Source organism: Ursus arctos, unplaced genomic scaffold, assembly GCF_023065955.2.
Source record: "Ursus arctos isolate Adak ecotype North America unplaced genomic scaffold, UrsArc2.0 scaffold_12, whole genome shotgun sequence".
NCBI classification, from domain to species: Eukaryota; Metazoa; Chordata; class Mammalia; order Carnivora; family Ursidae; genus Ursus; species Ursus arctos.
The window spans coordinates 7,151,013-7,175,547 of NW_026622786.1; the positions used below are offsets into that span (position 1 = coordinate 7,151,013).

The window sequence follows — 24,535 nt, forward strand, 5'->3', positions numbered from 1 at the left end:
GGAACATTACCATTTACTGCGCCTCCTTAGATTAGGTCCTGTCAGATGAACCACTTAACTGCTTTCTCTTTTCACGAACTGTTGTCCTTGGTTGGAGAAGTTCCAGGTTTTGTCCTCCTCTGGCCAGATTATCCTCGTAGAGAATAACCTTCACTGGAGAGCGTTTAAAAACCTTGAATTCATGTTTAAAAAAGAAGAGAGCCCCTCTTCCTTTAAAATCCTTTAAAAGAATGGATTGAATGAAGGAGGCTTTATTTGCCTCTTTTTCTTTTAAACACTCACAAATTTTCATTCATTTTATTTAACAGGTATTTATTAAAAGCTTAGTAGATAAGCAAAGTACTCTGGGAGGGTTTGAGAGGGATTAAGAAAAGTTCTCTGTCCTCTAAGGTCAGAATTGGGGAGATAAGGTACATGTAACCATTAATACTATATCTGTATGTTGGTTTTGGGAAGAAAGGAATATAGAGGTAAATATATAATGGAAAAATCTTGAGAACTATTCCCCGTTGAGGCTCAGCATGAAATGAAGATGCAGTTGAAGTATCTCTGCAGTGAAACCATTGATCATTTAAAAAAGGTATTTGAATTCTACAAATCATTTGAAAAACTTTATTTTAAGCACAACTCTAAGCTTGCCTTATAAATCAGGCAAATAGTTGGCTTCAGCTGCTCATTGTGTGCAGCATGAACTGTTTTAAGACCTGAGGTCTGTAGGATAAGTGGATGCGGCCATACTTACGTGCAGGTGTGGAGTGTCTGACATGGTTTTAAGCCTCCTTGGTAAAATTCCTTCCCAGGATTCACTGGTGTGTTGTGTGATGAGAACATCGACAACTGTGACCCTGATCCTTGCCACCACGGCCAGTGTCAGGATGGGATTGATTCCTACACCTGCATCTGCAACCCAGGGTACATGGGTGCCATCTGCAGTGACCAGATAGATGAGTGTTACAGCAGCCCCTGCCTGAATGACGGCCGCTGCATCGACCTGGTGAATGGCTACCAGTGCAATTGCCAGCCCGGCACGTCAGGTAAGCTGCGCTGACTGTGTCTCCTCTGGGCTCTCACTGTTCCCCCCAGACAGTGTACACACATGTCTCTGGCTGTCATGGCATAGGCTCAGATAACTGAGAAATAATCCTGATTCTGAGATGCACAGCCAGAGCTAGAGCCAGAAACATCTCAGAGGCAGATGTCTCTAGCCACTGGAGAAATTGGAGGCAATAGCTTTTCAAAACTGATGATTTTGGGTGTGTGTTTTTCATTAAGAGGAGACATACAGCTTCAAAAAATTGAAATTATTATTTAAAACTGGAAATCCTGTTGGCTTTGTGGCTTGATTTGATTGCCTTTTTTCTTTAGCCTCCACCACACTCAGATTAATGAAGCTGGCCCTTTCCCTTCTCTCTCCCTCCTGTCCTTCCAGTTGTGTTTTTCTCTATTTCAGAGTCCAGTATCTTTAATGTGACAGTTTTCTTCCACCATGTGTCTCTGGTGGGTCTTTGGCATTTGCGGGGATTCTCAGGGATTGGGGAGACTTTGCAGCACCTCCCACTCATTGTAAATTAGAATGCAGAGCCACCATTTCCATCCCCGAGTTCATTGCTGTTTCCCTACACTGGTTGAGTGACTGCTTGTTAGTTGGGAGGGCATGCTGCTCCTTACTGGGGGAATGTTGAATTATTTTCTCAGGCAGCAGCATTTCACAGGTTTCACTGGAGTCTGTTTTACTTATTCGAGGAATAATTATGGTCACAACTGTGGTTAATGGACAGAGAAGTACTATGTCTCAGATCAAAGAAAATGTATTAGTGGAAGATTAACTAGTGTGTGCCTTTGTTAGAAGGAACCCGCCAATACAAGGGAGTGATTTATTGAGAACTCATTCTTGATTTAAGGAAAATGGCCTATGTAGGGGGCAGAGGTGGGGGAGGTGGTTAACTGCCCTCATTTTATTTTGTTATTTCCAAATCCATTTCTTCAAACTTGTCAAAGGCCCTGGTCTTCATCCAGGACCTCGTACATGCCAAGTTTGAAAACAAAGTCCTTTTTGAGTTGCTCAAGCATACGAAAAACATCCCATGCCTTCACAGTTGAAAATGCCTTCCCCCTCCCCACGTTTAGATAACTCACTAAAAGGGCTGAATAGATCTTTGTGAAACCTTCCAAAAGCAATTTGCTTCCGGGCTGGTCCCCAGACATGAGAAATTGCAGTACGAAAAGAAATTTGAGAGATTTACAAGTGATTGAAAGGATGCCTTTAGAATAGTGGGGCTGTTTTAGGCTTTGCTATCATCCCCATTATAGCAAATGTACTGGAAACCTGGGTGAGTGGTGGGTTGGCAAACACTTTGTTTTCTCTGGGATTATATCTTTATGCCAGGATGTATCAGGTGTATTCCCTGGGGAGGACAGAGAAGACAAGGTGTAAGTAGCTGTCACTGAGAAATGCAAGAAGTAAATATGAGTAGTGTGCAGGCAGCGTAGAATGAAGGCCCAGAATCTCTCAGAAAACTGCAAAATCGCTTCCTGTGGCTGTTGGGAGAATTAAAGCAAAAAGATGCAGGCATCATGAAAAATCTTGGTCTGTAATGGGTGGAGAAAGCCCTGACATGTACTAGGGGCCTGGATGAACAGGTCTATTTAGTCATTATGAGTAGACTCTTGAGTTCTAGAGGAAGAATCCATGACCCATTCATAACATGGCCCTGAGTTGGTAGGTTGGGGTTTGGATGAGTATAGACAGAAGGGATGCTTTACAATGTGCTGGTTATAATTGTGGTTTCTCACTTACTGGGTACTTAAAGTGAGATACACTGCCTAGAATCACATCTGAAGCTTCTTTCACCTGTGGTCTTACGATGGGAAACTGTTCTCAGTAAGTTTCTTTAGGTTTTAAATCACAGAAACCAACTTGACTAGTTTAAAGACTCTTTAGCAAACAAGCAAACAATAACTACAAAACAGACCAAGAATTTAGTGAAAGCACACAGAAGTATCTTACAGATTCCAAGTGAGAATTGATCAATAAGGCTTTGCAGAAATCAGCAGGAAGCAGAGCAATTTGTAGACCATAGTTCCCACAGTTCATAATCCAATGTTCAATGAGAAAATCTCATTGTCCCATCTTGGGCAGGGTGTCTGCTCTTGCTCGAATAAATATAGCCTCCTGTGGCCTGCCGTGGTCAATTTTGGGTAATTGGGGGTTATCAGCCAATGGCTAGACACTTCTCCTAAAAGTGTGCACTTGTATACAAGGAATATGGAAACTCTTGCCTCATTTGTGGCTAGTGAGGCAGCATGACCTCATTAATCACAGAGTGACCAGTATGGTGTGGCAAAGAGTGTAGAATCCAAAGTGCCTGGCTCACATCCTGGCTGTGCTGGAGTAATTGTGCAAGTGCATGATAAAATGGGTGTAACGCAACTTGATATGCCACTTGAGTGAGAAGACTAGAGAAAAGTTATGTAAAGTGGGAGGCAAAGTACTTGCATGCTCAGTAAATTTTTAATGTAATTATTAATAAATATTAATACAAAGTGTTGAGTAAATTTTTAATGTAATTATTAATAAATATTAATACAAAGTGTGAGTAAACCAAAATGTTCACATTTTTTCAAGGAAATTTTGTTAGTTTATATCCTTTTTACCAGGCTTTATTTTTAGATTTTTAGACTACCAAGGCATTTTTCTATGAATGGGAAATAAAGCATCACTAAATTCATGTTAAGTAAATGACAAAATATCATGAGTATTTTTAGAAAATGATGGTAAAAATTATGATTGGTATAGTTTAGTTACCCATATCTACAATTAAGCCTTTCTTAATATAGCCAGACTCTACCATTCATCTGGGGAATGGGCCAGAAGGGAGGCAGCACAGCCCCAGAGGAAGATACCAGACCCTTTAAGATATATCCTTATGTCCATAATAGTGACAGTTTCAAGCTTCTGGCAGTGGATACAAGTTCCAAAATTCTAGTTTTCATGCAAAAGCTTAAATCTTATTTTTGGAACACAGTACTGCCAGTTGTTTTCCTTGAAATGACAGGTTTACTTCTTTCACTTAATGTTTGCTAAATACTTAGGTCTGAATAGCCCTGGTTCCCCTGTCAGTTGTTCTCTCGATTACAATGGGATTCCATGAAAAAAGCGTGTTCAGCGCAGAGCTCAAACAGTCAAACAACTGCTTTTCCTGGAAGCAACTGTATACTTTGGCATGCTGCAGAATTACTTTATTTCCCATTTCATTACACAGCACAGTAGATGTATATTCAAGGGTTAAGATATAATAAAAATATAAAGTTAATAATTTGACTTCTTCACCAAAGTCATTCTTAAGTGAGACTGTCTTTTTGTTTGGTTTAAATTGTGAGTGCATGGAGGTTAAGAATATAATGACCACTAAGTAGTACCATTTGGCACCACTACCTTGATTCCTGCTAATATGCCAGTAATCACTCCTATTGCTTTTGCACCATGAGTGCAGATGCCAACACACTGGAACAGTGAGATAGTGACTTAATATGATTCATAAAATAGTTTTGACCTCATAATCCCTCTTGACGGGGTCTGGAGGACTACACTTTGGAGATCTGATGCTTTATTCTATCCAGGGTTGTCTGGATGCTCTTTAGATTTCTCAACACCTAGTATCTCACACTATTTTTGTGGTAATGCTGGTTTCTTTTTGCTTTTATCTTTGCAGGTATTAATTGTGAAATCAATTTTGATGACTGTGCAAGTAACCCTTGTGTCCATGGAGTCTGTATGGATGGCATTAATCGTTACAGTTGTGTCTGCTCACCAGGATTCACAGGTAACAAACATTTTTTTTTTGTCCGGAGGTCCCAGCCCTATTGGGAAAGCGGCATCTAAAGGAAAATCACTTTTCAAATGTTTCCTGTTTCTTTATCTCTTGGAAGGTAGAAGTTTGTACCTGTACTTCTCTGGCCCAGTTTTCTACTTTCAGGACTTCCCCAAACTGTAACATGAAGTTTTTCATTAGTTAGAGTTTTTAGACCACGTGTTATAGCTACCTGAAAAGCATTTCTAGAAACCAGAGTTTCTGTCACTGTGCTTGAGTTATAAAACATCTAATGCCACCTTTAATTTGCTACATTTAGTAGTGAATGCCTTCCATAAAAGTATAGCCAAGATAAAATTCTCTGAAGAAACTAAATGCTTTTTTCTGAGTATTTCCTCTTGTGGGAGATTGTTAGATGAGGCCAGAACTTGGGAGGACCAAGCTAACTTGGCTGGCGCAAGGGAGATCTTTTCTCACTAGGAGGAAGAAAGTAGATGACTAAAATAAAATTGGTTGTAATTATTGTAAGTAGCTAGAACATTTACACACACATGCTTGTGTACACACACACCAACATAAATCTTCTCTCTCTTGTTAATAAGATTGCCTTTATCTTTTACCCTCCTGATCAAAAACTGGTAGGGGCTCCTGAGAAATCTGAGGCACCTTACTGACACAGCTGTTTGTTAATGGCACCATCAGAGGGCATATATGATGTCTATCCTGTTCTTTCTAGACGGTGCCACACACAAGCAGGCACTTAACATAATAATGTTACCATTTAATAAATACCATGTGGTCATTTGCAACCAGTGTGAGAAATTTCCCTCAGAGCTTTTTAAACGGTGATGTCAAAAGGCATTCAGGGCCAAGTAAAGTGAATGTCTGCCTCTTGCTTGCCGGGAACTTACTTTCCTGTATATTTCACAATCCTCTCTCCTGCTTGGTATGATTGTGAATGCAAGGGAGTAATGTATGTGGCTCGCACGGGTCACTGCGATCTCTGCTCAGTGAAAGAGCACTCAGAGACAGGCATGATGAAAGCTGTCCTATCTAGTGCCCAGCACTGCTCATAGTAGCCAGCTGTACTTCTGAGTCCTGGAACTTGTTACTCCAAGATTAAGTGACAGCGAATTAAATACACAAAAATTCCTGCCAGATAGGATAATAGGTGCATTTTTGTTAAATAGGTAATAAGAGAATAGCTACCATTTATTAAGAGCTTATTTTGAGCTAGGGGGTAGGTGCCTAATCTCATTTAATTATCACAGTCATTATCATTCCTATGGTATTGATGAGAAACCCAGAGCTTAGAGAGGTTAAGTAACATTACAGGTGTGCTGTGGCCAGGGTTCCAGTCCAGTGGTCCTACTCTAGAGCCCATGCCCATTCTCACCTCACCAGACAGCCTAAGTGGGTGCCTGTTCTGGTCTTTTTAGATACATGAGCCTTGCACTGGGCTTTTTTTTTTTTTTTTTTTTTTTTTTTGAAATGCCAGTAAATCATATTCTCTCTCTTTTTAACATTCAGCAAACCAAGGAGGTCAAGGAGGGAGGACATAGGCTAAAAATATCCTAAAATAAACCTAAGGTGTAGCATGAAATTACATAACCAAGAACTGGAATGTTTTGGTTACTGGGTGGTACTCTGTTCTTGGAACGATTTTCTATGTCTATTTTTTTTCGTTGTGTTTTTTTTTTTTTTTTTTCATTTTTTGTTTTTTTAATCAGCCACCGAAAATACCACAGACAACTCTGGTATTACATATACATGACCCTAAATGTGAGGTGTTTTGTCCTTTTCTTTTGTTTTATTTTAACATACTATTTTTTTTTTTTTAACAATTCTCATGACAGCTTTGACAGATGTAAATGAGTTTTTCTTTTTAAGGCTAAATTCTGTATTCTCCTCAGACCTCTTTATACTTACTGATTGACTGGGAAATGTAAGAAATCAAATGACACTTCTCCAAGCTACTTTTCAGTTTTACAAACTATTTTTTTCAGTTTTGCCTTCATATCTATTATTTTGCTGGCTTCTCATAGTAGTCCATAAAAGCAGATACGTTGAATAAGAAACCAAAAGAACAGGCAACAAAAACTAAAGTAAACAAGTGGGGCTACTTATACTAAAGTGCTTCTGCACAGCAAGGAACAATAACTTGAAAAGGCAGCCTATAGAATGGGATAAAATATTTGTAAACAATATATCTGAAAAGGGGTTAATAATATCTAAAATATATAAAGAGCTCATAAAAGCCAATAGTAAAGAAGCAAATAATCCAATTTAAAAACAGGCAAGAAGCAAGAAAAAAATTTTGGAACTATGTATGGCGATGGATGTTAACTAGACTTATGGTGATCATTTTGCAGTATATACAAATATCACATCATTCTGTTGCACACCGTAACTAATATGTTATATGTCACTTATAGCTCAATTTTTAAAAAACACATTAGGCAGAAGTAGCTAAACACAATTTTAGAAACTATTTTTGGAAAATTCCCAGTAATTTCCAGATAGAGGATACTGGAAGTATCCACTGTAATTTTCAGAGCTACATGATTTAACCACAGACTGATTGTATTTTTAAGCTGTAAATCATTATTTGTACTTAGAAACCCAGTATCATCTCAAACAGGTGAAGTTTTGAAAGCTTCACTATCTACCAAAACCTATTAGTTTTCAAAAAGCATTTGAAAGGCTAATCATGAGTAACAGATCTACCAAGGTAGCAAATCCTCATTATAATATCATTATAAAACTATATAAAAATCACCAAAGTACAATAAGAAAACATATATATGAGTTTTATAATCTCTTCTCTCTCTAAATCTCTTAGTTTCTAATCAGTAGTAGAGTGTATAATTTATATATACAAATATATAAATTTGTAATTTATAAACATTTAACATGCAATTGCTTTTTGGTTCTTTGGCCCTTAGTGCACCTAATAATACCATATCCCAAAGAGGCACACTGCTAAGAACAAGGAATCTTGCAATAATACTGAAATCAATTTGTATTACTTAGCCATAAAAAGGAATAAAATCTTGCTATTTGAGACAACATGGATGAACCTTTAGGGCTTTATGCTAAGTGAAATAAGTCAGTCAGAGAAAGACAAATACTCTATGATATCACTTGTATGCAGAATACGAAAATGCCAAATGCATAAAAATAGAGTAGAATGGTGGCTAGCAGGGGTTGGGCTAATTGGGGAGACGTATTTAAGAGTACAGACTTGAAACTAGTAGATAAATAAGGTCTGGAGACCTATCACAGCACAGTGATTATAGTCAGCACTACTGTATAATAAACTTCAGAGTTACTAAGAGAGTAAGTCTTAATTGTTCCCACCACAAAAAAGAAATGATAATTATGTGACATAATAGAGGTGTTAGCTAACATTAAAGTGATAATCTATTGCAATATATAAATGTATCAAATCAGTATGCCCTATACCTTTTTTTTAAAAGATTTTATTTATTTATTTGAGAAAGAGAGAGCATGACCTGGGAGGAGGGGCAGAAGGAGAGGGAGAAGCAGACTCCCTGCTCAGCCAACGTGGGGTTCTATCCCAGGACTCTGGGATCGTGACCTGAGCCAAAGGCAGACACTTAACTGACTGAGCCATCCAGGCACCCCAGTATGTCTTTTGTATACTTTAAACTTATATGGTGTTATACATCAATTATATCTCAAAAAAATCTCAAAATATTAACAAGACAAAACACAAAAAGTAGATAAGGAAGTTTTTCTATCCCCGTTTAACAAGTAAGACAACTGAGGGATAGAGCTTGATGTGTCCATGCAATGTATACAAATATATTTTGTATGTGTCAAGTCGCACAGCTAGGACTGTGAGTTCCCAGAAGGCAGAAACCTCCCTAATCATCTTTTTAGCCAATGTCTAAAACAGTGTCTAGCATGGAGAAACACAAATATTGCTGAGTGAATGAATAGAACTCACATATGGGACTTCCAGCGTCCAACTCCAGTCTCTCAAGTGGACTATACCATGCTTTTGCTCATTAAACACTAATTTTTTTAGTACCTGCAAGGGAGAAACATTGGTTAACTTCTCATTCGGTAGTTCCTGAGCCCGATAAGATGCATAGCCTTGTGCTGGGCATTTCTGATGCTGGGTGGAAACTCCTTAAGGGTGGGACCTTGATAGTGAAGCAGTGGTCAGTCCATATGGTAGACTGCACAAGGAGGCATTCAACCCTCTCTGTTAAGGATGACTTGGAAATTGATTTTGAGAAGAGTTTTTAAAGCAAATGAGGAAAACCTGGGAGGAGAGACTTCTGAGAATATGCTTTCTAAAAAGGACAGAAAAAGAAGGCTTTTTCCTCATTCTCCACTGTCTAGCAGGCCAAGGATAGTTGTGCAGTTGAACAGTTCTGGCTCCTATCTTGGTGCCAGTGGCAAACATCTAAAAAAAATCTGAGGTTGAGGCTAAGAAAATAGTATTTTAAAATAAGTTATTAATAAAACACTTAAGAGGAAAACAGCAACCACTACCAGATTATGGGTCTTTACCACAAGAACCACCAATAATGGTTTAGAGAGCAATGGAGAGTGCAAAAATGTTAATACCCATACTTTAAAGGGGTGTGGATCTATTTCATTTGGAATTTCCTGTTCTAAATGCAGGGTTACTCTTTCTTAAATAAAAATGCATGTTTTTATCTGAATCAGAAAATTGCATTCTTTGAAATATATAAATTCCTTCACAGCAGTTGCTTGTTGCCACTCATTTACAGAATTATGGGTTATTTTAAAATTTTATATCATTTTGGAATATATAGTTAAATCTCAATTATTCAAAGTTTAGCAAAGCAGAACTCATATAAGTGGCACACTTTATTCAGCTTAAAGCAACAAATGTCAAGGTTAGAGCTGACATCTTTTCAAAGTGCAGCCTTGCATAGGTTTTAGAGGAAGAATATATAGTCACTTAATTTCATATATTCTGAGCATTTACATTATTGCGTGATGATAAATTAATAATTGTCTACATCAAAGTTTTTCAAAATATAGTATTTGAACCATCTGCATTATTTAAAATATGGTTTGCTGGACTCCACCCATCACAATCTATGGTGATAGGGCCTAAGAATCTCCCTTTAAAACAAGGTTTTTAAATGACTTTTTTTGCACATTAAAGTTTGAGAACCACTGGTCTAGATTAAGAGACCCTGGATTATTTTCTCAATTATCAGAAGACAATAAAATTATGTTCAGAATACCCTTCTTTCTGAGGCAGAAAATGGATTAATACAACTCTAAGAATGAAAGCAAAATGGCTTTCTTTTTAACCAATATAATCATTAAATTAATAATTTATTCACTAAGTATTCCAGGTAATTGAGATATACCATATGTAGAAATGTAAGAGGTTGACTAACTGAAAAAATTAGTTTGCGGTGAGCCAGCTGAGAGCAGTGATAAAAGCTTTTTCGAGAGTACTCAGAACAGCAGCAAGAGGAACAGCCAGCTTTGGTAACATTTGATGATCTCTTTTTGAAGTTTCCCTATTTCTAAGATGGAATAAAGAAGAAATATATATCAAAACAGTGCAGTGCTTCTCCAGCGTTTTGTTAACATGACTGCATTATCGAAAGACTGACTATGCTCTTTGCTACTTCCTCCCATGGTGCTAAGTGCTTTTGGGTGTTTATTATTTAAATCTTGCATTTGGTGCCCAAGGCATCTTATAGCCTGTACAGGTGGCAGGTGTCAACACAGTATCTCTCATAGTTCTGTGTCTCTTCCCTAAGCATTTTGGATTTGACAAAAATTTTCCCTTCTCTACAGGGCAGAGATGTAACATTGACATTGATGAGTGTGCCTCCAATCCCTGTCGCAAGGGTGCAACGTGCATCAACGATGTGAATGGTTTCCGCTGTCTGTGCCCTGAGGGTCCCCATCACCCCAGCTGCTACTCACAGGTGAACGAGTGCCTGAGCAGCCCCTGCATCCATGGAAACTGTACTGGGGGCCTCAGTGGGTGAGTAGCTGCCATGTATGAAGAGTTCCTTATTGATTTGTAGCAAGCCAGTTGGGTTTCAGTACAGGCCATGTCCTATGAAACATGGGGCTTGAGCTGAGACTGGGTTGCAGATTTTGGTAGTCTCCTTCAGTCTTCCAAACCACCACTTCTGTTCTACCTTCCATGACTGAATAGGTAGAAAACAGGGGGTAGTCAGCTCATGGGAGAGGTCCAGCATTATTTTGTGAGTCTTTGGCAATTGTGCTTTTAGAAATTATTGCAAGATTGAGTTCTGAGGGAGGTTCTATTTGATCTTTCCCCCTGCTTAAAAAAAGCTCAATTCTGTTCTGTCACGGTACCAGTGTGTGCCACTGGAGTGGAGTTGGTCTCAGCTAACTTTAGACATGGCCCTGATGAAACATTCGTGGTTTGTAAGCCCCTGAGAGTTGTGATGTGTTGATAGGTACTTTTCTAGAAACTCAGAGTGTGAGATTAGCTTACCCATGAGCTCCTCTGTCCCTCATTTCTTCACCAACCCCTGTATTTCACCTAAGACTCAATTGTACATTCAGCCCCCCCACAGTAAAGAATGCTCTCTCCTTTCAGATACAAGTGCCTCTGTGATGCAGGCTGGGTTGGCATCAACTGCGAAGTGGACAGAAATGAATGTCTTTCTAACCCATGCCAGAATGGAGGAACTTGTGACAATCTGGTGAATGGATACAGGTGTACTTGCAAGAAGGGCTTTAAAGGTGAAAACAAAAGTGCTTATTTCTGTCTCCTTGTATGCCTTTTTCTTATTGCATATTCTTTGACTTCTTTCTTTCCCTTTCTTTGTTCCTATTCACTCTTACAGCAAACATAATTTGAGAATTTAATATTTATAAGAACTTAATATTTTTTCATGTGGGGAATAAAAACCTAAAGAGATATAGAGTCTACTCGCAGGGAGATGAGCTACAGAACTATTTAAGGTGAGCAGCTAGGACTCCACTTACACAACTCTGGACAGATGTTCTAATTGTAAGCTCCCTGGTGCTGGTTTGATTCTATGGTAATTCAAAAGAGATTTGGGAGAGAGGGGGTGCCTGGATGGCTCAGTCATTAAGCATCTCCCTTCAGCTCAGGTCATGATCCCAGCATCCTGGGATCGAGCCCCACATCAGGCTCCCTGCTCAGCAGGGAGTCTGCTTCTCCCTCTCCGTCTCCCCCTGCCTGTGTTCCCTCTCTTGCTGTCTCTCTTGCTGTCTCTCTCTCTGTCCAATAAATAAATAAAAAATCTTTAAAAACAAAACGAGAGATTTGGAGAGTAGAATGAGAATATTGTCTTACTGTAATTATGATAGCAATTATGTCATGGAAGAATCCATGTATTCCAAACCCTTCCAACAAATTATCTTAAACATTGAGATAAGGTAAGTATATAGTCTACCTATGGCTTTCTGGAAAAATGTATTACAGTGGGTGTTGTGTAAAATCATTTTTTGAGTTGTCATTGTTGTATTTCCACCGTCAGTTTTCTCTTAGAATCTCATGAGAGTGAAGTCTGTGGGTAAATCATTTTATTTTGCACTCCTGTATCCACTTGTCACGGATTTCCCCACTCAAAAATTGTGCCAGGCTACCATGATACATCAATATGTTTCAGGGTCAATTTATTTGATTATTTGAAAATTTTCTGGGACTATATTTTAGTCATTAGTTTTCTGATACGTTACATTTGCAAAGAAATTTAAAAGTGCTTTTATTTCTTTGTCTCATTGAGACTTGCTGATCAACAAACAAAATAAAAATCAAAATGTAAAATCCAAAATCGTATGAGTGGTGAGTAGCAGAGTCCTGTTTGAACCCAGACCTCTGTACTCCCAGACCTCCTGTGCTTGTAGTTCCTCTGTTTTGAGGCTCTGTGTCAGGCCCTGTTGAAGATGCAAAGGTGTGTAATATTTGGGTGCCGTCCTGTCCCATTAATGCTTCGTTACTTTTCTCTTTTTCATAGTGGGAATAGATTCCATGTCTTGGATCAGGGGAAAACAGTTTTATAGCTTCAGGAAGTACTACTACATCGATGGTAGAGACTGTGCATATGAAAGAGGGGGCATAAACCAGAGGCTTTGATTATGTATTTAAAAATACTATCCCTTGAGGCACTTGGGTGGCTCAGTCGGTTGAGCAGCCGACTCTTGATTTCAGGTCAGGTCATGATCTCAGGGTCCTGGGATTGAGCCCCATATTGGGGCTCCACACTCAGCAGGGAGTCTGCTTGAGATTCTCTCCCTCTCCCTCTGCCCCTCCCCATGCTCACACTCACTTTCCCTCTCTCTCTCAAATAAATGAATAAATCTTAAAAAAAAATATTATCCCTTGATAAATTATACCTCTTTTTAGGCCCTGACCAGCTACTTTGTATAGAACGAGCTGATATTTAGATATAACAGCAGAGTTTTAACCTCAATGAGCTTCTTGGTCCATTGTTGAGGAATTACTTGTATTTGGAGGTGCATTCAAGCTTTAGACTGTTAGAATATACTTCTTCCATTCATCATTTTGACTGTCTTTTACTGACTGTATGTATATCAGGGGCTTGCACTGAAATGAATGAACAGGTATTCCAGTGGCCTAAAGAAATTCAATTTCTGAAGCAGTTAATATTTACCATGAGGGGCTCCTGGGTGGCTCAGTTGGTTAAGCGTCTGCCTTCGGCTTAGGTCATGATCTCGGGGTCCTGGGATTGAGCCCCACGTCTAGCTCCCTGCTCAGCGGGGAGCTTGCTTCTTCCTCTCCCTCTGCCCGTTCCCCCTGCGTGTGTTTTCTCTCTCTCAAGTAAATAAATAAAATCTTTAAAATAAAGTATTTACCATGAAGAGGTTTGCTTAGTAATTTAGATAATGAGGAGGCTAACAGTTTCTCTGGGGGTTTTCACCTTTTCTGTCTGCAGGCTATAACTGTCAGGTGAATATTGATGAATGTGCTTCAAATCCGTGTCTGAACCAAGGAACCTGCTTTGATGACATAAGTGGCTATACTTGCCAGTGTGTGCTGCCATACACAGGTGAGCTCTGCAGGTGAAAGGACCAGAGGGAATGTGTGTTCTTGCCTTGTTGTTCTAAATTCCTGAGTCTTGGAGACAGGGTCTATAGGGCAGTGATGCCGCTCTGAGGAATCACTCCCTGGTCACCCATCCTGCCCTCACTGACTAGATCTTGAGCTCTGAGAAAACACTGTGTCCTCCCTAGATGCAAATGGTAGGGGAACTCATTTGCTTTCTTTGTACTTTGGAGTTTAAAATGTTTTTTAAAATTATGTATGGCTGCTGGTTTCATTCATTATTTGAATGGACCCAGTGTTGTCATGGCCTCTGTTCTTAGTCTTAGTTCAATAATACAACAACCACCACGTACTGATAATTTACTATATGCCAGACACTTTGTATACTTTGGATTCCTTAATTAGTACTCACAATAGTTCTGTAAAGTAGAAGTTCCTACGACCATTTTGTGCTGAGGCAAAGAGAAGTTACCTGCCGAAGGTCACATAGGTAAGTGGTAGATTTGCCCCTAAGTCCTTCTCAGTCTAAAGCTTGTCCTCTTAACAGCCCTTCTTCTCCTTAATTCAGTAACACTACGTCTCATTCAGAGAGGTATTGCCCCTCGGACAGCGATTACACACACAGAAGACATGGGTGTGACTTCATTTCGTATCAAGTGTTCTTTGCTTCAGGTGGTATTTTAGGAGTGTGCCTAGACATTTGTTTCTTCTTTGTATTTTCCTGCCTCCTTGCTGCTGTCTTGTGATTGTTTTGTGTGGTTGTGTTCGTGTGGCTGGTTTTCCTCCTCACCATCCATTTTCTTCATATGTGGAGAACAAAACAGAAATATGGATGATTGCTTTGCACGTTTCCCCAGTATGCAGCATGCACCAGGAGCATGGCTGAGTTCTTACTCCCCTGGTGGGCTGTTAGTAGTAGCTGTTACTAGTGACTCCAGCTATTTAGAATGGCAGGGTGGCCAAAACCATAACTCTGTTACCGTAGAGACTTGATGCTACATTGTTACCTTTGCCCCTCTTTGGAAGAAATGTTCATGGAAGCAAACTGCATTTAGCCAGCCTCGTAGATAAAACTGAAGTTATGGGAGACCCCTAGCTATCTCCAGACAAAGGAAGTCTAAAAAATACACTTCATAATGGCAGCACTGATCACATTTGTTGGTAGTAAGAAGAGCGTCTCACAGCCAGAAAGACTGAGACTTGATGGCTGCAGGGAGACATAAGCAGGTGTCGCTATGCTCAGTTATAGCATAGGCTTACTGAGTGTGATGTAGGTGTGAAAGTATTTATTTTGTCTTCTTGCTATTCAGATACTGTAAGAATATTTGACTCTATGCTGGCTATTAGTTTTTCTTCAGATTAGGATCCCAATAAAAAATTTACTGTGTATGAACTTTGGGAAATTATATTAGACTGAAAGCCTATGTAGATTAAAATTTCAGTGCTGAATGTAGATAAGGGTTCTGTCATTGAGCTTTGCCAGCATGAAGGGAACTAAACAACATTGCCTTCTCTTGCGAGCCGCTATTCTGACCAGATACCTTAAAAACTGGTTGAGTATGTTGGTAAAAATTTGTGGTAATTTTTTTTCTTTCTGAATATGAAATTTTAGGATAGAATTTTAAGTTGAGTTGTTGTAACCTGACTTTAAAAAAACCTCTTTCCCTTTTAATAAATGCATTCCCCCCCCCTTTTTTTTTCCCTGTGCTGGAAGCTTATATGCAGTATGCTAAGGCAAGAAATATTGGTATGCAAATATCAATGTCATGTCGTTGATATTGGTATAAGGAGACATGTTACCAGGCAATCAACATTACCTCACTGTTTCCTGCTTCCCATAGCCTTCTGATCAACTCCATTGCCTTTTGGAATAGGCTAGCAGAGGTTGTGAGGAGTAGGAGGCTGTGTTATTGCTTCTTCCTGGCTCACATGAAGGAGGATCTGTGTGGCTGAGGTTCTGAGTGGCTGACTCCTAGCTATGGAGATGCAGAAACTGTCGCGCTTGACTGATACAGGTGTCCAAATCCATGATAATAACTACCCATGTTAATAAAGACAAGAGCAGCCCAATAGTTGTTGAACACTCACTCTATGCGCAAGGCTTTATGCTAATAAAGACTTTGTAAACATTTTTTCATTTAGTTCTTAAAAAGCCTCTATGAGTTATGTACCATCCTGGTTCTTATTTTGCTTATGTGGAAGGCTCAGAGCAGATAAATAACTTGCCTGAGGTCACACGGTTAGTAATCAAGTTAGAGCTAAGACTCAAAGAACCTAGGTCTCTCAGATTCCAGAGTTCTTAACTGCTACCTTAGACTTGAATTCAGAGAGCACCCTTTGGTATAGAATTTGCAAAATTTCTGTTTCCTTGACTGTTTCTCTAAATTCCGTCATTTTCTTTACAGGCAAGAATTGTCAGACAGTGTTGGCTCCCTGTTCCCCAAACCCGTGTGAGAATGCTGCTGTTTGCAAAGAGGCACCAAATTTTGAGAGTTACACCTGCCTGTGTGCCCCTGGCTGGCAAGGTAACAACACAGGAGTTAGAGAAACCAGGACTTTTAAACAAAGTGGTCAGATATCAGATTAACATGGAAGGCCCGCGTCTTCTGAGGCCTGCCCATCATCAAGAACATGGGCCTTGTATAGGAGCTGCTAACTGGCATGACTTAGAAAGCTTTGTTCATTTTCATGTCTTTGGGGCCCCCCAGTGGCTGGAAGAGTCCAGCCTGAGTCTGAAACCATGAGGTTTTAAGGGAGTTTTACCATGTGGGCAAAACTTGCCCAGAATAATTTTGTGACAGGGACACAAAACCTTACAGGACTTCCTAAAGCAGGAGCCCAACCAGAATATCCCCATCTACCACACCTGAAGCCTGGATCCCCCATACACATCTGTGGAACTCACCTTGCAAAGACAGGACCATTCATTGCACCTGTATTTCTAGGTCAGCGGTGTACAGTTGACATTGATGAGTGTGTCTCCAAGCCCTGCATGAACCACGGTCTCTGCCATAACACCCAGGGCAGCTATATGTGTGAGTGTCCTCCAGGCTTCAGTGGTATGGACTGTGAGGAGGACATCGATGACTGCCTTGCCAGTGAGTATGCCAGCCAACTCGTAAGCCCCGTGAGGCACACAGGGAGCAGAGCAGAGCCCCATCAAGGCAGTTGCCCCTCAGTGCTGAGACTGGCCATCCCAATAGTTTATCACGTGTCTTTAATATTAGGATTTTTTAAATCTTCTTTCAAAGCTAGTGGCTTTAGGAGTTGAGTCAGTAGAATCTCTTTAAGCATTCCCTTACTGATTTTATATACTGACAAAGTGGGGACAATGCTATGATAGTTGTTATTTTCAAGCAGATCTATTGAGGTATAATTAATATAAAGTATACTACCAATATTTTAAATGTATAATTCAATAAATTTTGACATTTGAAAACTGAAACCATCTCTAAAAATAATGAACATACCCATCCCCCTAAAAATATTTTCTTTTGTAATTTCCCCTCCTTTCCCCTTCCTTGTCCCAGGCAACCAGGGATCTACCTCTGTCGCTACAGATTTATTTGCATTTTTTATAATTTTGCATAAATGGAATCATCTCTTCCAAACTTTTTTTGGGAGAGGGAATATGACTTCTGTCACTTAGCATATTATTTGAGACTCGGCTATGTTACATGTATTAATAATTCATTCTATTTTATTGCTAAGTAGTATTCCATTATTTGGATATCCTGTAATTCACTAGTGGGACACTTAGCTTTTTTTAGGTTTGGGGATATTATAAATAAAACTGCTATGAGTGAGTCTGTGTAGACATGTGATTTTATTTCTCTTGAGTAAATATCTAGGAGTGGAATTAGATGAATTATGTGGTAGGTATATGTTTCACAAAATTGCCAAAATGTTTTCCAAGGTGGTTATACCATTTTTGTCCCCACAAGCACTGTCTGAGAGTTCCAGTTGAACCACATCCTCAAGAACACTTGGATATGATTGCCCTTAATTTTAGCCTTTCCTGTGGCTGTATGTGGTATTTCCCAATGGTTTTAACTTGAATTTCCCTACTTATTAATGATTATGAGCATCTTTTCATGTGCTTATTGGTCAGCCATCTATATTACTTGCTATGCTGTCTATCCAGAATTTCTGTTCACTTGAAAAATTGGATTGTCTTATTATTGTGTTGAAAGAGTTCTTTATATTCTAGATACAAGTTCTTTGTCAGATATTTGCCTTACAATTATCTTCTCCCAATTATAGCTTCTGTTTTGACTTTCTTTTGAAGAAGAAGCGTTTAATTTTGATGAAGTTCAGTATAATCTTCAGAGTTCATCTTTCTTAAATGTTGTTTAACAAACCTTTGCCTAACCCAAGGTCCTTTGATTTCTTCTAAAGGTTTTATACTTTTAGCACTGACCTTTAAGTCCACAATCTATTTTGAGTTAATTTTTACATGTAGTGTGAGTTTTAAAGGTTTTAAAGAGTAATTTTGTGTGGTAATCTTGCTAACCTCACTTATTAATTCTAGATTAGTTTAGCTTCGTTTAGTTTACATTTTCAGGAATTTGTGTTTTTTACAGATAATCATGTTATCTCTAAATAAGTACAGCCATATACATTTTATTTCTTTTTCAATCTATATATTTTATTTTTCTTGCATTATTATACCATCTAAGACATAGTAAATGCAGAATAGAAATGGTAAGAGAAGCAAACCTTTCTTTGTACTTGATTCTGGCGGGGTGGGGGGAAGCATGTGTGTAGTCTTTTGCCACTAAATGTGATGTTACTTGTAGGTTTGGTGTTTTTTTGGTGTTTTTTGTTTGTTTGTTGGTTGGCTTTTTTTTTGGTCTTCTATCAAATTGAGGAATTTACCATATACTCCTGGTGTGCTGAGAGTTTTTTTTCTTTTTATAATGAATAAATGTTGATTTTTTTCAAATGATTTTTCTTTATCTGTTGAGGTAGTAATATTTTTTTAATGTAGGTGAATTACGTTAATTGATTTTCAAATGTTTAACCAACCTTAAATTCCCTGGGATAAATTCTAATTGGTCTTGATGTACATATTTATTGGACATGATTTCAGTGTTTTGTTATGAATTTTTGTATCTATGTTCGTGAGGGATATTGTTCCCCAGCTTTCTTGTGCTATTTTTGTATGGTTTTGGTAAGAGGGCAATGCCAGCCTCAGAACCAATTGGTAATTGTTTCCTTTCTGTTTACTGAAAGAGTTTGTGTACAGTTGGTATTACATCTACTAAACATCTAGGTCTGGAACTTTCTTTTCTTAGAAGGTTTTAAGTGTAAATTTAATATCTTTAATAGATACAGTTATTCAGGGTATCTATTTCTTTTTTATTGAGCTTCGGTAACTTGTATCTTTCAAGGAATGCGTTTTACTTTTTCTAAGTTGTCAGAATTATTGGCATTCATAATATTCCGTTATTGTACTTTTAATGTTTCTAAGATCTGTCGTGATTTCCCTTCACTGATTTCAGATATTGGTAATTTATGTCTTCTCTCTTTTCTTTGTGATTGCTCTTAGTAGAAGGTTATTGATTTTAGTAATCTTTTTAGTGAACCCATTTTTAGTTTCATGATTTTTCACAGCTGGTTTACTGTTTTCTACTTCTTCATTGATTTCTGCTGTTTATTCTTCCTAGTTTGGATCTAGCTTGCCCTTCCTTTTCTAGTTTAAGATGGATGCTTAGACCGTTAATTTTATTTCTGTCTACTTTTCTAACATAATAAACATTTAGTGACATATATTTTTCCCTCAAAACACTGATTTAGCTGTATTTCACAAATTTTGATATATCATGCTTTGTTTCAGCTCAGAATACTTTCTAATTTCCATTTTGATTTGTTCTTTGACTCATAGATTATTTAGAAGTGTGTTCTTTAATTCCAAATATCTTTTTTATTAATTTTTAAATCTTAATTCCAATATAGTTAACATACAGTGTCCTATTAGTTTCAGTTGTACAATATAGTGTTTCAGCAATTCTACACATCACTCAGTGCTTATCATAAATGTACTCTTTAATCCCCATCACCTATTTCACCCATCCCCCCACCCACCTCCCCTCTGGTAACCATCAGTTTGTTCTCTATAGTTGAGTCTGTTTCTTGGTTTCTTTCTCTCTCTTTCTCCCTCTCCCTCTCTCTTTCTCTTTTCCCTTTGCTCATTCGTTTATTTTCTTAAATTACACATTTTAGTGAAATCATATGGCATTTGTCTCTCTCTAACTTATTTTGCTTAGCGTTATACTGTCTAGCTCCATCTCTGTTGTTGCTAATTCCAAATATCTTTTGTTGCTGATTCCTTCCAGATAGTTTTTGTTATTCATATCTAGTTCAATTCCATTGTGATCAGAGAACATACTTTACATCGTTTCGTTTATTTTAAATGTAATAAATCATGTCTTATGGCCTAGTCTGTGGTCTGTTTTGGTAAATGTTCTGTGTGCACTCGAAAAGAATATCTGTTTTGCTGTTTTTTTTTGGTGTGTTCTATAAATGTTACTAATTCAAATTGGTTAACAGTATTTTTAGGTCTTCCCTGATTTTCTTTCTGCTTATTCTATAAATTATTGACAGTGATATTGAAATCTCTCACTATTACTGCGCATTTGCCTATTTCTTCTTGTAATTCTATCAGTTTTTGCTTAATGTATTTTGAAGCTCTGATTTTAAGTACATAAACATTTAAGATTGTTATGGTCTCTTGAAGAATTGAGTCCTTTGTCATGAAATGACCTTGTTTAACCCTTGTAATATTCCTTGTTCTGAAGTCTCTTTTGTTTGATATTAATGTAACTACCCTCCCTTTCTTTTGATTATTGTTAGGTATTTTTTCCATCCTTTTGCTTTTGGTTTATCTGTGTCTTTAAGGTATGTTTCTTATAGAGACCATATATTGAGTCTTGCTTTTTCTCTCTGATACGACAGTGCCTAACTTCTGACTGAGATGTTCATGCCATTTAAGTTTAATGGTTGATGGCAATATGACTGAGTTCAGTATTTGCCATCTTGCATTTTACTTTATCTTTTTCCTTCTCTTTCCATTTCCCTCTTTTTTTGCCTTCTTTTGGAATTATTGAGCATTTTTATGATTATATTTTATTTCTTCACTGGCATATTAACCATATATTTTTGTGTGTGTGTGTGGTGGTGGTGGTGGTTTTGGGTTTGCAGTATACAACTTTTACTCATTACCTTCAACCATACTACTTTGTATAGTACATAAAAACCTTATAACAGTATACGTATATTTTCACTCCTGCCCTCTGTTCTGTTGTTGTCATATATGTATCATAAACCCCCCAAAATATTATTTTTGCTTCAAATGGTCAATAATTTTTCAAGATATATAAAAATAAATTAACAATCTTTATACTTAACAACATATTTATAGTTTCTAGTGTTTTTCATTCTTTTTACATAGATCTGCATTTCTGTCAAGTATCATTTTCCTTCAACCTGAAGAAATTCCTTTAATAATTCTTGTAGTGCTTATCTCCTAGTGATTAATTCTTTCTGTTTTTCTGTGTCTGAAAAGATTTTTATTTTGCCTTAGTTTTCAAAGATATTTTCATAGGGAGTAGAATTGTAGGTTGACTTTTCCCTCCAGCACTTCCATTGTTTTCTACCTTGCATTATTTCTGAGGAGCAATCTGCAATAATTCTTATATTTGTTTCTTTATATGTTATTTTCTCTCCTTTGGCTGTTTTTTAAGATATTTTCTTTCCACTGATTTTTAGCAATTTGACTATAATGCCCCTTATTGTTCTTCATGTTTCTTTTTGGGGGGGGGTTCATTGACCTTTTTGGATATATGGGTCCAAATTTGGAAAATATTCAAGCACTGTTTTTTCGAAACCTCTTTGCTCCCCTTTACAACTTTCATCATACATCTTTTAGGTTGCTTGAAGTTGTCTCTCTGTTCATCAATACTGTGTTTTATTTATTTTTTAGAGTTCTTTTTTCCTCAGTGCTTCATTTTAGATAATTTTATTATTTGAAGATATTTTGATATATCTTCAAGTTCACTAGTCATTTCCTCTGTTGTGTTTTGTTTGCTGTTAATCCCATCCAGTATATTTTTTTCTCTTCATTGTATTTTTATCTCTAGAAGTTTGAGTCTTTCTTATGCCTTTATCTCTCTCCTTGTCATGTTCATACTTTCTTCTCCTTGAACATACAGAGTATATTTATCATAGTTGTTTTATTGTCCTCACATTAATTCTATCATATGGGAAATTCCTGGGTCTGTTTCTGTTGTTGACTTTTATCTTTATCCTGAGTTATATTTCTTGCTTCTTTGCCTACCTGGTAATTTTTTATTGGATGCTAGACTTTTAAAAAATCTTTAGAATATATTCAAGCTTTGTTTAAGGATCATTTGGAAACAGTTTGATCCTTTTGGTTCTTTTCTGCAGGGTTTGTTAGGTCCAGAACAGCCTTTGGTGTAGTAGTAAAATGGCTCACTATTGAGATAGTACTCTCCGAGGATCCTACTTAGTGTTTAGTTAGGGCGTCTTTTCATTTTGACTGTCACGAACATGAGCTATTCTCAGCCTAGTGTAAACTCTTGGGATTGTTCTGCCTACGTCTTTCTGGTGGTTCTTTCCCCAGCTTTGATAGTGTCATCACATGCACGTGATATACTCAGTTACTTATCAGTACTCACTGCTTATCAGTACTCAGTTACTTGTGTGGTTATTAAATCATTAAACTTCAAACAAGGTTATCACAATGTGTTAGGTATAATGGCACCTAATTCACAGCATACATAATTTCAGATCACCATACGGATGGCACCAGACTAGGTCCTGGCATTGCCAAGGTAGATAAAACCCAGTGTTTACATTCGTGAAACTCAGTCTATTGGCACAGAAAGATATGCAGACAGATTCAACATTGTATAGCAAATAGTGAGGAAAAATATGTCCACAGTAGTTGATGGAGAAATTTAAGGGAGTAGGATCAAATTATTTGGATTTCTTTTCCATGTTAATTATTTTATCAGTCAAAATTTTCAGTATTTAAAATTTTTCCTATTGGAAGTAAAGTTAGCAATATTTATAATTAATTTAAAACAATTCAGTAAGTTATGGTGAGTTTCCTGAAAGATGCTATGGAAATTACAGTGTGCTATGCACTGTGGATAAGAAGGGATAATATGGTTTTTACAATTTTTCCAGTAAAGATTGCAGATGAGTGGAATTAGCCTAATAGATGAATAAGGTTTTCAATAAGCCTCTTATCAAATTGGGGCTACATTACCCACCTGATGTTTAGTTCTTTTTTTATGTAGATGAGCTGTCTTTGCAATTATATTTTAAGGTCCTTAAGAGCAGGAGCTAACTCTTATTTTTCTTGTTCTGACTTATATGTCATCTATATTTCAGAGGACTGTGCCATAATAGTAGCTTAAAATTTGTTGATTAATTGCTGTGAGCCTGAAGTGTTCTGAGATTGAGCTGTGTGATATATAAAGTTTTTTTAAATGTTTCCTGATTTTGCCTAAATCTAGAAAACAAAAACAAACAAGAAAGAGAAGAGGGAAGGAGAGGAAATGAAAGATGAAGGGAGGGAAAAGATAGGAAAGACAGATCAGCACAGAGGGCTGCTTGGTATATATTCTTTCCTATGTTACCCACTCCCATCACCGCATACACCTTTTGAAAATCTTTATTGATATTTTTGAGATTCTGTGTATTGGGAGCACATATTTGATTAGCAAATGTGGGGGACCACTGTAAGTTTTAGGACTCTTAATTTTGCAAAACTGCTAGTGGTGTATGCATAGTTCATTCCAGTTATCAAACAGGTTAAGAATCTCAGGCAAGTGTTACTGCACTTATTTTCGTAAATGGAGGAGTCAAGGCAAAATAGATGTAAAGTACAAGTAGAGAAAAGTTGAAATTGTTACTGTTCTTAGTCTGACTCGGTTCAGGTCACTCACCTTTATAGGTCTAAGATTAAATTGATGCTGTAGTTCAGAGCTCTAATTCTTGTGTGTAATGACTTAGATCCTTGCCAGAATGGAGGTTCCTGTGTAGATGGAGTGAATACTTTCTCCTGCCTGTGCCATCCTGGCTTTATTGGGGATAAGTGTCAGACAGACATGAATGAGTGTCTGAGTGAACCCTGTAAGAATGGAGGGACCTGCTCTGACTATGTCAACAGTTACACTTGCAAGTGCCAGTCGGGATTTGATGGAGTCCACTGTGAGAACAACATTGACGAGTGCACTGAGAGGTGAGCAACCCATATTCTCAGCCACAAGTGTCTTATGGGAAAAAGAGGGAAAGGAGGGAAAACTACAGAGCACAATGCTGGGGTTACAGGGCAAGGATAAGGGTCCACCTGGGTCCCATTCCATCGTCTTCTATTGCCTACTTCCTGATTCTCTGTAGATGTATAGTTAGCAGGTCAAAGGTGAGAGGTTGTAAAGCTTAGTGGGATGGACCATCATTTATTTCTAATGCTTAGGGAAAAGGAAGAGTTATAATTCTGTTCCATTCTCCTCTTGGTCCCTTGTTCATTTCCTTTGACATTTTAAAAATTCCTATTTTTTTTGCATATTTGTCATCACTCTATGGTAATTTCTAGGTGGGTTTTTTTTTTTTTTCAACAAGTTTGTTCTGTTTCTCTTTCAGAAAGAAA

General features: G+C 37.7%; 1 protein-coding gene across 1 annotated transcript in view; it reads left to right on the plus strand.

Moving 5' to 3' along the window:
- The window catches only part of NOTCH2 (notch receptor 2), a 161,550-nt gene that overhangs the window by 109,733 nt on the left and 27,282 nt on the right, over window positions 1-24,535 (plus strand). The window contains exons 11-18 of the mRNA XM_048220190.2: window positions 801-1,034; window positions 4,713-4,823; window positions 10,635-10,827; window positions 11,416-11,561; window positions 13,745-13,858; window positions 16,260-16,379; window positions 16,800-16,952; window positions 23,899-24,127. Of these exons, the coding sequence (XP_048076147.1) occupies window positions 801-1,034; window positions 4,713-4,823; window positions 10,635-10,827; window positions 11,416-11,561; window positions 13,745-13,858; window positions 16,260-16,379; window positions 16,800-16,952; window positions 23,899-24,127 (1,300 nt within the window). The remainder of the gene's footprint in view (window positions 1-800; window positions 1,035-4,712; window positions 4,824-10,634; window positions 10,828-11,415; window positions 11,562-13,744; window positions 13,859-16,259; window positions 16,380-16,799; window positions 16,953-23,898; window positions 24,128-24,535) is intronic.